The sequence below is a fragment of the Argiope bruennichi genome, chromosome 3 (genome assembly GCF_947563725.1).
Source record: "Argiope bruennichi chromosome 3, qqArgBrue1.1, whole genome shotgun sequence".
Taxonomy (NCBI): domain Eukaryota; kingdom Metazoa; phylum Arthropoda; class Arachnida; order Araneae; family Araneidae; genus Argiope; species Argiope bruennichi.
Genome location: NC_079153.1, coordinates 18,056,913 through 18,070,771, shown reverse-complemented (window position 1 = coordinate 18,070,771; position 13,859 = coordinate 18,056,913). Strand labels below are relative to the sequence as shown.

Genomic DNA, 13,859 nt, shown 5'->3' with positions numbered 1-13,859 from the left:
CATGTTCACCGAACATTGTAGACTTGAAAAAAGTTGGTATATGCTCGCCGAACATTATAAGCCCGAAAAAATTCAGTGCATGTTCACCGAACATTGTAGACTTGAAAAAAGTTTGTACATGCTCTCCGAACATTATAGACCTGAAAAAATTCAGTGCATGTTCACCGAACATTGTAGACTTGAAAAAAGTTGGTATATGCTCTCCGAACATTATAGACCTGAAAAAATTCAGTGCATGTTCACCGAACATTGTAGACCTGAAAAAATTTGGTATATGCTCGCCGAACATTATAGGCCTGAAAAAATGCAGTGTATGTTCACCGAACAATAGAGACCTGAATAAATTTGGTATATGTTGAGAGAACATTGTAGGTCTGAAAAAATTTGGACTAATCGTACAAGAAAATGAATCAGACTTAATTTTCTGCGCCCTATTATGATATATAAAACTTGCCTTATCATATCAGAATATGAGAAAGTTGATGTCAGCAATTGCCAATAAAGAGAGTATGAAAGTGTATTATTCGTTTTGTGAGTATGTGTCACGGATTACTCCTTTTTGAATATTAATATATAGCATAAATATATAGCAAATATATAATAGATAGCAACTTCTTTTCATTTTATGAAATTCAATTTTTGTGAGTTATTTCTACTCGGAAAGGACATTGTTTTATTTATACTTTTTGAGAACTGCAATGCGTTTTTTAAAGATCTGCAAATGTTATATAAATTTATACATTTTTAGAAACAATACACAAATCCAAATATAAAGGGTCTTCCATCTATCAAATGAATATAATTTGAATTCTTGAAACCGAAGATAATAAATCATTCCATTCTAACATTTCGTCTTAAAGATCAAAAGAAAAAAAATTCCAGAAAAATAAGCAAACGAGAAAAAAAAACAAAGGAAAGAAAAACAAAAGCATATTGAAATAAATGGTAGAGACAGCAGATGATTTATCACCTTTGTCACAATTAATGATCTGAATGTCAGAAATATGAAAAAGAAAATTTCGAAAAGCACCCTTTTCAGGTGAGAAATGAAACAATTGAATGAAATTATCTTTTCTCTGAAACATCAGATGTTTCGCAGGAGGAAATAATAAATTCAAATGAAGATGGAAATTTTTACAGAGCTCTCGATGCCTTGTTTCTCATTTGCAACGTATTCACGTACAGTACATTCCTCGAATTAAGGCAACTTCATAATGCTATTCAGATTATTTTTTGAAAGATATCTTTTTCCTTCTTATTAGATCGTCATCGCAGGGCTTGAGTCAAAAGGGCTGTCAGCATAAAATTGGAAATAAAAAGAAATAATATTTTTCTTGAAATGACTGATGCGTTTTTCTGCTTAGCACACTCATTACCAGACTTTGAAATGTCTTGGTCATATAAGGTGCCCATTAAGTCCGGTAGATTCCGTTCAATTATGAAGCACTAAAAGTACTTGAAACTTCTCATAGAAACCACCAGTGAGTAAGAAGGAATGAAAATTTAATATTAAAAAATCTGATAATGAAAATTTTCGTCTTCAAGATTTTATCGTAAGAATAAGGAAAATTTAGGAAGAATACATGATTTAGTGTTCAATAACAGACACTCAAAGTTATAGATCTTTCGTTTTATACATTTGAAAATTTAAAAAAATAAATAAAAGGTTTCGATTAAATCAGTATTCAAACTGGGGCACCAACCATAAAATTTTACAAAGTTTAAAACTTCTTCAAACGCAGTGGTAGTAGTTTCCTCAAAGCTTTCTCGCACGCTCTTTAATAAATGTATTCTCCCGGAGAATGCTTTGCATAACATTGGCATACAATAGTTACGAAATTTAAACCTTTGGCATAAATTCAACATTTTTACTGAATCTAGCGCGTGATCTTTGGTGAGTTTATTAACGATTAAACACTAGAGTGGGGTTAAAAGTATCTGAAAATCAAATTTTGTTTTAGATGCGTTTTACCCAGCCGATTGAAACAAAGCTACACATGTAGTCATAAAATTCTATATAAAATTTAACTCTTTTTTTTATTATAACATTTATATTTTTCTAAATGTACTGACATACAGTCGACTTTCATTGGAGTTTGCTCACAATTTATTGGGTATCTACAGTATAGATATTATATCTGTGTATCGAATTATATCCGCCTATCTTCCTTTGTTTTGGAGTTATCATGTTAAATTGCAGTACACTCCCGATTATCCGCGGATGACAAAAATCGCCGATAATCCGAAAAAAGCTAAAAACGGGTATAGCAAAAGAGAAAACAGTCATTCCAACTTTTGAAAAATCGTGTTATGTACAATAAAACATAAAATAAACAGCAGGAAATGTTTAACTAACGCTTAATAATTTAGTATATCACTCAAAACTAACCTAAAATGCATTTTGTTAATGAAAAAAGAAAAGTGCTTTGTACTTACGAGAGGCGTCAAGGATACACAGAAAAATTAATACATATGTACTGTTTTAATACTGTAATGTATTATGTAATTACAAAAGCCTAACTGTAAAACTACACCTTTTTGAAGAAATCAGTCGTTTGTGTTTGCTTCTTGCTTTGGAAGCATTTTCTCTTTGCTTGGAAGCAAAAACAAACACTTAGTGCGGCAGGCGCGGATAATCGGGAGTCTACTGTATATCCGAACAGTCGGACAAACAGACTTCCTCAAATTGGAATCTATTCTAAATCTGACATAAATCTAGAAATTTGGAATCAAAACAGTATACAAAATTTCATCCGCTTAGCTCAAAGCGTTTGAGTTCAGACATCTTCTAAAAATGTTTTTAACACAGGAAGGTCAAGAAAGAGGATTCGCCTTTATTTTGAGTTCAAATTTTTTGACGATTACAATACTTTAAACTGCGTAAACGAAAATGTAGAAAAATTGCTGCAGTGAAATTACACTGTATTATAAAGAACCGTGGATAGCCTTGTCAGCGTCGAAGTGCTGCGATGCATGTAACGGATTCATAAGAGATAAAGAGATAAGCACTCGGTGCTAAATCTGGTGTTCAGGTGTATCATGAAAAACATTATAATAGAATTACCTCAAAATACTTTGAAACCATGACCTCAAAATTCAGCACGACTCCAGCGCTAGTTTTTGGATGCTGCATCTAGATACCGTAAACATTACAAAGTTCATGATTCAATGCTGCTGAAAAAGACATAGAGCACAAAATTTTATAACTATAAGCTGTTAAAATTTGACTGGGATTTCTATTGTGGCTAGTGTTTTTAATAGATATAGCGAAAGAGTAAACTGCAACATAGCCTTCTAGTTACTTTCAACAATGCCGATTGAAAACCAGGTTATAGTGCAATAGAAATGTCATAACTAAAATAACCGATATTTTGCCCTAGCGCGAAATGGTATTTACTTTCCGAATTACCATTAGAGTATATGGTTAACGAAACGCATTTCATGAATAATAATAGCTCAGCGCTGTAATTTTATTAAATGTCTTTTAAAACTACTCTCTATGGTAAAGCGATAATATGTTTTGAATAAATTTGAAAAGCTTCGATCTTATTATGGCTTTGTCCGAGTTTGGCCTTCTATCCATCACTAGTTTCAACAACTAAACGCTGAATGTATTTAAAATTTTTAACTTAACTTTTGTAAATAGCCTTATTAGGTTATCATTGTTCGATTTTAATTTATCTGCTGCTTTTTCATGACACTATTTTAAATCGTTTCGATTCCTTTTATGTTTGATAATTTTGAAACACATATTTTGTCATTTATTTGGCGTACCTTAGTTAAATCAAGATCTTATACCATAATTTCTGTTGTTTACAAACTACCGTCAGTGATAAAGCGATAATATATTTTCCATAAGTTGAAGTAGTTCCTATTTCAAGTCTGGGTCCAGGTTAAAGTTTCTATTCATCCTTAATGTCAAAATGTAGAAATTGTTTGATATTTTTAATTCAACTTCGGAAATTGCCACAATAGATTATTATCGTGATTTGGATTTTAACTTGCCTGTTGTTTTTGTTGTTGTTTTTTCATAGCACAATCTTAAATAACTTTAATTACTCTTATGTTTAGAATTTTTTAAACACATTTTTTGCTATTTACTTGGCACAGCTTAGCCAAATCTAGTACTTATGCAATAAAACCACAACCAACCAAAACCCAAACTGTCCCGGATGATCATAATTTCATATCATTTTAATTCTAGCAAAAATACAATTATTTTCACGTTTCTGCATACATTTCTCGCAATTCTAGAAAAATTTATTCCATTGGAATATCCGTGGCAATTATTTCCAAAATTATTTAATTTTATCTAAAGAAGATAAAAATATTTACAATTTCATGTGTGTGTCATGATATTTTTATTAATTTATTAGATTTTTCTCGGTAATATACGATACAATTAAGTTCCTTTTTTATTCTGATAGATGAATTGATTTATTAAGCCACGACTTTCTTACCAAATTAAATGATTTAGAATCAGAAGCAATGAAGTTATTCTTCTTTCTCATAAGCTCATTATTTCATTTGCACATGATATAAAATTAAAAACCAAACGTTTATCTATCGATATCTTTCTCACTTTCCCAAGAAGAAAAGAAATTTGTTTCAGAGAAATAAGATTATATTTGGAGGGATTTTTAACTTAAAAGAAATAAAGCATTCAGCCTTGAAACATTTTTTTTCTTTTCTATTTTTTGTGACTTTATCAGCTTGATGAAAATAATCACGATTAAATCCATTTAATTTTGATAAGAGTAGATTGCAGATTAAATATTTATCGTATTGCACTGAATGTTGAAAGTATTTTAACTAAATTAATTCCCTGCATTGCTAAGAGTTTCTGAACAATACTAAGGCTATTTTTGGTTGGACCTCGTAGTTTTGAACTGTAGTCAAATAATGAGGACGACACCTGAGCCGGTATTCCCTCTCCAAATTTTTGGACCACACCAACAGGAAGAAATTTGACCCAAAGGATTTAACACCCATCTAGAGACTGCAGGAGGTATCCGAATATTAATGCAAGGTCAGAAACGGCATCTTCATACAATATTTCATTAAATGTTAAATGCAAGTAAAGGAACAATACACGATTTTTCAATAAAAATAATTTTTATTTTAATATAATAAGGTTCATAAGCAGAATACTATTTGTAAATAAGGACCTTTGGCATAATATCATAGTAATAAAATAGTTCTTGATGAAAATAATATTTAATCCGCTCAAAGGGGAAACCCGTTGGACTTAGAACTCCCAAATTTTGAAAAAATTACACTGAGAGTAATAAGTATTCAAGAAGAAAATATTGCTCAAACTTTTTAATAAATATTTGATTAAAAATTGATCAAAAAAGTAATGATTTTCTCTATAACTTCAGAGTATATAATTATTGGATGGAACTATTTTGCTTCATTTTAAAATGAAATAGAAATATTTTGTAATGACATAAAGATTATTTTTGTACAATATTTCTTTAATTTTAATTTTTTGATGATATTTCAACTTTATTTTATAAACATATATTTTATTGTTTTAGTTATAAAATTTATCCTTAGCTTTTCATTAATACCAATTTTATTTTCTTACAGTGTTTTTTAATAAATTTATATTTTGCAACAATAGTTTTCACTGTTTTATGTTACCGAATTCATACTCCAACATGCAGAGCATTAATTACATTTCTTCTGCACCCCTTTATCACAGTAATAAAAATGAGTTTTAAAAATAAAACCACGATAAAAGAATCGAGCATTCTTTTCGAACATAGCTTGAGAATGTATTTCGGACTAGAAGATCTAACTACCTTTTAATTTCTTTATATCCAATTTCAAAAGTGTACGATGTTCTTCCAAATGTTCTGAATTCTGTAAGATTGCACTTGTATATTTAAAAATAAAAAGGAGATTTCGTCCTGTTATAGATTTCGTGGTAGCTTTAGAAGTATCAACATCCTAGTTCTACTTCACTAAAGGGGATGACCTAGCGTCTGAAATGCGAATGCTCCGTATCTCCTAAGATTGGCCCTGCTCCCTATGCTGGTGAAATCAATAATACTCTTATGAATAAATTAAGAATGGCTTATTCTGTATGAGGTGATAATGCAAATGTTGTGAATAATATGGGCTACTATGCATTGACCATAAAATCCATCATATTGCAATTCGCGGCGTTTCGGTCAATTACTCACCATCTGATGGCAAGGAATAATAGTGGGAGTAATCATATATGATTATCTAGAACATCCCTCTCCCAAGAAAGGCGGCACCATGAAAATATGAATAAGAAGACGTTGGATAGCTAAGCGGGTTTTCGCTTCTCTTGGGTATGTGGTGATGATGCAAGGTTGATATCCTCCTCTTCGATAACGAAACGAATCTTTTGCAGGAGTGGCAGGCCCATACATTGTGATGGTCATTAGGCTTTAAATTTCTATACCCTTATAGCTACCGCATCAATTTCCCTTTAAATAAGCTCCGGTTGCCTAGACAGGGCAGGTGTAACTCTTTACTTATTACTGAGAACATCCGTTCCTCCGGAAGAAGGGCATCCAAAAATATTGTAATAGACGAGGAGTCGTCGATTAAGTGAGATATTGCCTTCCTAGAAAATGCTATAAGGACAGCGTGGTTTTTATGACCACATCTCCATGACGGGACGTCTTCCTTAATTGTGGTGTTAACTCAAGATCCAATGTTGCTATTTGTAAATGATCGTAATAACTAGGTTTTTTTTCGAGGTGACCCGGTCGTTTAGGAATCGGATGTATAAGCTAAATGAATGTATATCATTATAAATACCCTAAATAGTTATAGATACTCGATTGTATTGAACATCAATCATAAAGGCTTTTTTTATATTTTGTACGATAACTTTTTGCATTGTAATATTTAAATAGAGGAATGGAAAAATTCAAAAACAATATGAATAAATACTGTCTATTTTAAAGAGAAAAATATATAGGAATTCAAATTTCTTCACAACTTCATATAGACATATTCGTTTAGAAAATTTACTATCTGATCATACTGTTGGTCACTATAATCACTAAAGTAATTGTCAAGTAAATGGGCATTCAAATATTGTGCCTGTTAGAGGGTTCAACGTAATTATTTGAATCAATTTCATTAGTTCTAAATTGGGTATTATGTCCCTTACAAACTTTATTCTTTTCTTTATTGCTAAGTTTTTTTTTTATTATTTTTTTTTATAATATTAGCAATTGATATGAAACAAAGAGCAAAAAGGATGAAACTTTTATAAATTTTCAATAGGTAAAGGTTTTATTTTTAAATGTGTAAAGTTCTATGGTTTACCAAACAATAAAAATCACTTAATACAATTTTATGCTCATAAATTTATTCCATTTGATCTGAAATATCTAACTGACCCAACTAAAAATTTCGCAATAGGTTTTATATCATACTCTCTTTCCAAATCTTTTCCTTGTGTTTTAATTTCTGTCAAAATTATTTTGTGCTATTCAAAAATAATAAAGATAGCGCATTATAGTCAGGAAAGCGAAAATTATTTTTTATCGCATAGAAACTTATGGAATAACAACTTTTCTCTTATAAATTTAATCAGTATACTCTTAACAAAAATGTTGTTTATTATATTAAAATAATTACTAGACTTGAAATCTTTACAAGACATTGTTTTATCAATAATTATATAAAAAAATACTTGAAAATTCTTTAAAAACATTTCCATTAAATAAATTACATTTTCTTTTATATAAAATATAAGATAGAAACAAATAATTCACCTTACTTCAGTACATTCCTTTTTGTATAAAATATCAAGTTCGCACAAAAAGACAACTATTCTATATATATTGCTTGAAATCATAAAATATTTTCTTACACACTTTATCATATTTCCGATAACAGAATGAATACTTCTAATAATAAAAATGAATTCGTTTTGAAGAATTTAATAACGACAAAATGTATCGAATTCTGATCCGAATATTTGAAAAATTATTTGAAATACTATAAAACATATTTTTCTCTGATTCTTATTTTCAATCTAGATTACGAAAGACATTCTTTTGAGAGAACATTCAACAAAAAGGAAGAACGGAGCATTCATTTCCGTTTCGTTTTTAAGAAGAGTATTTGATTTACTTCTCATAGAAAATCTGAGAGCACTGTTATTATCGTCTGACATCGAACTCTAAACCTTTTTGTATTAATATTATTTTAACTTTATTTGGGGAAATATTTGATAAAGCATAAAATTCTATAATTAACTCTCTGTTTTGCAATTCAAAAACAAGGTGTGTTTTTTCCTTGACATTTTCGCGCTGAATAAGAATTTTAAGAGTTGTAAAATTGGATTAAAAATTTATTTTAAACCAGTTTACCGTTTTTGACGAGTATACACGTCATGGAAAAATTACACTATTTTGTGTTCGTTTATCTGTCAGGAGTAATAATTAGTGACAATTTGCAATTTGAATTACAATTTTAATAAAATCTCAAACATATTCCTAAATTTCAAGATGCTTAAAATATTTTGAGGTTAAGTCGAAATCAAAGGAACAAATAGAGAACACAAGATTATAAATAATTATTACCAAGAAAAGTCGTTTATAATATGAATTTTTTATCTTAAATGTATCTCCATGGTATATTAGTCATCCCGGAAGCAACCATAAATATAAACCATTGCGACTATTCAATAAGCGACATGTCTAGTAATAAAAATCGGGATGAGGATACGTTTGAAGCCTTTTTATATGTTTTAAAGTGGGGGCAATTTTTATGGTTCATATGCAAAAAATATATGTTATTTTAAATAAATAAATAAATGTGATTATTGAAATAAAAAAATAAAAGTCATTTCATTACAACGTAATTTCATATTACTGATACATGTTTGACGAGTGTACTCGTCATCGCTAAATTTTTGCGGCACAATTTAGATACGCAATTTCAGAAGAGGTCGAAACAGTTAAATGGTTAAATTGAATTGCAGAAATTAAATATAAAAGCATTCATGTCATTTTGTATCACAATGAAAATAAATCCTATAATATTCTTTTCAGCTAACAAATTAGCTTCGGAACAATATTTCTTGAAAAGGCTGTTTTTTTCTCTTCATATTACTAATTTCATATAAATATAATTAAAATCCAAGATTTTGATTTTTCAAGACGAATAATGCTATTTACATTTGAGGGAATCATCCTGCATGAACTATTTTAGAAAACTTTTCATGCATAGCTTTTAATATGTATTAAATGTATCAGATTTCGATCACAAATCTGTATCTTGAAACAAGATTTTAAACAGTTAACTGTTTTTGACAAGTATACCGTAACATTTTGTGTTATAACTAATTCATTCGTCAGAAGTAATAAGTAGTGACATCATTAAAGTTTTGCTACACAATTTCGGTGCGCATTTTCCGAAGAGATCGAAGTTTCCGAAGTTATCTGGTTAAATTGAATTGAAGAAATTAAACTTAATAGTATTCGTGTCATTTTGTATCGGAATGAAAATAAATCCTATAATATTTTTTTCAGCTAGCAAATTAGTTTCGGATTAATATTTTTTCATAATACCAGTTTTGCCTAAATATTATAAAAAGCCAAGATTTTGATCTTCCGAGACCTTTAATGCTATTTACATTTGTGAACATCAACCCGTATGAACTATTTTAGAAAACGTTTCAAATTTTTTTTCCAATCATAACGTTTAACAGTAATTAAATGTATAAAATTTCGTTCACAAATCTGGATCTTGAAATAAAATTTTAACGCTTTATTTCCCCTATTCTTGAAATAAATTACCTCTTTCCATTATTTTTAGATTACCATAATAGTCTCCGAGAAGATTCAAAGCTAGTACAGAATAATTAAATCAAAATGAAGTTTTGTCACTTAATTTTCTCTACTATCCAGTTAAATGGCAATTTCTGGTTTGGAATGTGTTGCCACGACTAAGGATTTATAAAACTTTTCAGAACCTCATTAATTTGATGAAATTTATGTATAAAATTTTAACCACTTAACAGTTTTATTCTCATTACTATCTAATAGGATGACATCTCCTATGTTGGGAATATTTTCTTATTTTAATTCAAATAGAAACCCATTGAATATTTGACTTATCTATGTATTCGGAGTAATTTTAATATTGAATTATAAATTTTATGAATGGTTTATTTTGCTTACAACTATCAAAATTCAATAAATCGATGCAAGCATGGCGCTCGGGCAAAACAGTTAAGCGATTAATGTTTATGGCAGATTAAATTTTAATTTATGAAAAAAAATACTATAAAAATAACATGCTGTAAAACAGTTCATTTATTCACTATTAGATTTTAGTTCTATTTTTTGACAAATATATGCTTTTTGAATGTAATTCCTTCAGAAAAAAATTTAGATTATTCAATATTATGTAATAATTAAATAAATAATTTTCCGTAACTTTAAAATTTTACAATTAAATTAAATTACATTACATTAAATTAAATTAAAAATTACAGTTCTAAAGGACTCTTTATAACCAAAATTATTTACAATTAATTACTCTAGTCTAAGACTATAATCATTATTTTCCTTAATTAAATTAATATACAAAAACTTCATGGCTTCAAATTGAAACCTATAACTTCGTAAATAAGATGAAGTCATGATTGTTTTAATTAAAATTGTTTAATTTAAAATATGAAGTTAATATTTTTAAGTAGATTTATAAAAATTACTTTGTTTTTCACATCAACAACTAAAGTTTTCGACATAGTTAGAAAAAACGTAAACCCGTATTCGCTTTCAACTACATTCTCTATTCCGTTCTATAAGTCGCCGTAATATAACTACTGTAACTCTAGTCTCCATTCCGATATGATAAAGAAGAAATACATAATAAGAAATGCTGTTTTGCCTAGAGATACTGCAATATTCTATCTTATATAGAGAAATAATAATTCGTTACTTTATATAGATACAATATTCTTTTACATTTGAAATAGATGGCAGTGATATTCGGTCAGACGATAGTTGAGTATAAAAATGCCGTGGCGATATTTGAAAATATGAGGCGATACAGTTTTGATGGAATTTTATGAGGAAAAAATCGTATTTTCTCTCTAACAAAATCCATATTTTTCATTTTATTTCAAATAAGTACCGTTTAAAGAAAACGAATCAAATCGTTTTGAATAAATATATTTCGGACACATTTGTGTATTACAAGTTAATGCGAATGGAATCGTATATTTAAAAGTAAAATTTTCAGAACTAGGAAACTAAGAATGAGTCAGCGTGAACTGACCTTCGGGTAGTATAAGTTAGATCGTTGCTTTTTTATAGGACTCTTTCTTCGTAGATGATCAATCTGATACGTATATCCTTATGCATATGAGATACATTACGAACATATTCTCTATGAGATACATTACGAACATATTCTCTATGAGATACATTACATACATTGCGTATGAGATACATTACATACATTGCGTATGAGATACATTACATACATTGCGTATGAGATACATTACATACATTGCGTATGAGATACATTACATACATTGCGTATGAGATACATTACGAACAATGCGTTCACTGTCTACTGACACCTGATATTTAAACCATCTATCTAATTAGATGACACCTCCTTTGGTATCTCTTAGCTATAGTAGAAGAGCAGTCTTCTAATTAGGTATATGATTTGGTGCTATTAGACAGCAAGTGTAAACCTGTGGTGATTCATATGCCAGTCAAAATCTTAAGAAAGGAATGGCTATATTATGCATCCTTTGGGAAAAAAAACCTTTTGTGGTGTTCTCACGATTAGAAATTAATACGAGTAAAACCATGTATCAAAGTAAAATTAATTGAATTCCAAAATAATGAACAATTATTTGTGATACGACTTTCGGAAACCTGGAAAAGTAGTTCATTTAAGATATTTTTTTTTTGTAATTAATCATAAATTAATTACCTATCTTCATTTTTTAAATATAAATTAAGTGATTAGTCATTTTGTAACTATTTATTTTTATAGAGAATTGTCTTTTCCATATTTTGTCTATGATCTTTATGAATCCTTTAAAGTTCCTGCTGATAAGACGCAGTACAACTATGTACTATTTCACATTAAATACATTAGTGAATTAAATTTATTGAAACTTTAATCGGAGATTGAACTGGGACCCTATCAACGTTTTAAACTTCAAATTTCAAATTAGAAAAAGTCAAAAGTTTACATTAACCAATAAGTGAAATATAAGACATCCTATATGCCTCTTATACTAAAGTTTTCGGAAGTATCAAAAAATAGCGAAACTCTTCAAAATGCTCTTGATAAAATAAGGATGACTTTTCATTTTCAAATATTTTTTTACTAATAATATTATTGAATAAATATATCTAAAAGAAACTACTTTTGAAGAAACTATCGTCCTACCTGTGAGAGTTGCGATTCCAACTTGTAAGAGAAATATAAAAAGTACTTTAAGTACCCTTCTACGACATCCAATCATGAGAGAAAACTCGACTTATCTCTCCCAATTTCCAAGAAATGATAATTTCTTCCTCGCAACCGGGATGGGAGAATATCGCCGAAAAAGATCAGAAGTCTTTCACATCGGTGTGCAGACAGGTAAGACCCCAGAGGGTGGCAGAAGACTTCCGTTTGGAACACACGTTGCTAGTCGAATGAACGGAAGCTCTGTTGAATCCTAACCCACTCGTGAATGGTCCCGCGCATCTCGCGTGCGCACGCATGGTCCACCCCCACCTTCACGCGCAAGATGGGAAGGAAGGGGGGCCTTTTATTAGTCAGCGAATCTTGCCATGAAAGAAAAAAATGGGTAACTTGTGAATTATTAAAGCAAGTTTGACGCTTTTCGCCAAAAATCAGAAACAAGCCAGCTATGTTCTAATAATTTTAATGCGGCTAGTGAGGAATAATTTTTTTGAATCTTAAAAGTATTCTATTTCTGAAAATTTATTAGAAACAGAATTAGAAAGTTGTATGATTTACAAAAAGACGAGGCATTTCGTTATGTATGTCATTTTCTTCTTTAGTTAATTTGCTTCGGGCACTATTAAGAAGCAACATCAGCGCTGTTTTTGGATTGACCACGTAACTTTGAACCAAGGTCAGACAAACGAGGAAGACACTTGTATCGAAGAGACTTTCCAAGTTTCTATACTACACCTATAGAAGAGTATTTGAGTGTCAATGGATTCAGCAACGACAGTTATACGAAGTTGGTTCTAGGTGGAATCGGGTCAGGAAGCATAGACTCTATAAAGAGTCATTCGCAATTCATCTTTTCTACTAATAAAGAAGTAAGCGTGTATGTGTTGGTGCTCTCCAGGGTAAACTGTCAGTCTATCGAATTTGATCTAAATATATTTTCGAAGACGGGAATGTACATGTTGGAACGATATTTTTGAAATTTTGAATGGTGTTTTAATTAATTAAAAATTGTACGAAATTCCCAAAAAATTAAAAATTGTAGGAGAAACGCGTTATTCTGCGATAACTTCCGAAAATATAATTTTCACAGAAATAAATTTAACATTATTTTAAAAAAATTTAATTGACATTTGAATAGCACGAAATGTCGTGTAAATTATTTATGGAAATTAGCAATTTTTAAAGGTGATTTTTTTGGATAAATATAACAACAGGTATCCTTGTTAAACTGAAATCCCACGTTATTTCAGTTTTCACTATCTCGTTTTCTTATTTCGTCAAACTTAATCACATGATATTTCTTCCTTCTATCACATGATATTTCTTCCTTGTTATAAGTTAGGAAAGAGGAATTACGCTTAATATCTGCATAGTTTACACAAGATGAATAAGTTGAAATACTGTTAAAGGTA

General features: G+C 29.7%; 1 protein-coding gene across 3 annotated transcripts in view; it reads right to left on the bottom strand.

Annotated features, from left to right (window-relative positions):
- The window catches only part of LOC129963679 (sushi, von Willebrand factor type A, EGF and pentraxin domain-containing protein 1-like), a 641,663-nt gene extending 629,001 nt beyond the window's left edge, over window positions 1-12,662 (bottom strand). For all 3 annotated transcript variants that reach the window (XM_056078177.1, XM_056078179.1, XM_056078178.1), the window contains exon 1: window positions 12,427-12,662. In XM_056078177.1, coding sequence (XP_055934152.1) covers window positions 12,427-12,502 — 76 coding nt within the window. In that variant the 5' untranslated portion in view covers window positions 12,503-12,662. The remainder of the gene's footprint in view (window positions 1-12,426) is intronic.
- Between the last annotated feature and the right edge of the window lie 1,197 nt (window positions 12,663-13,859).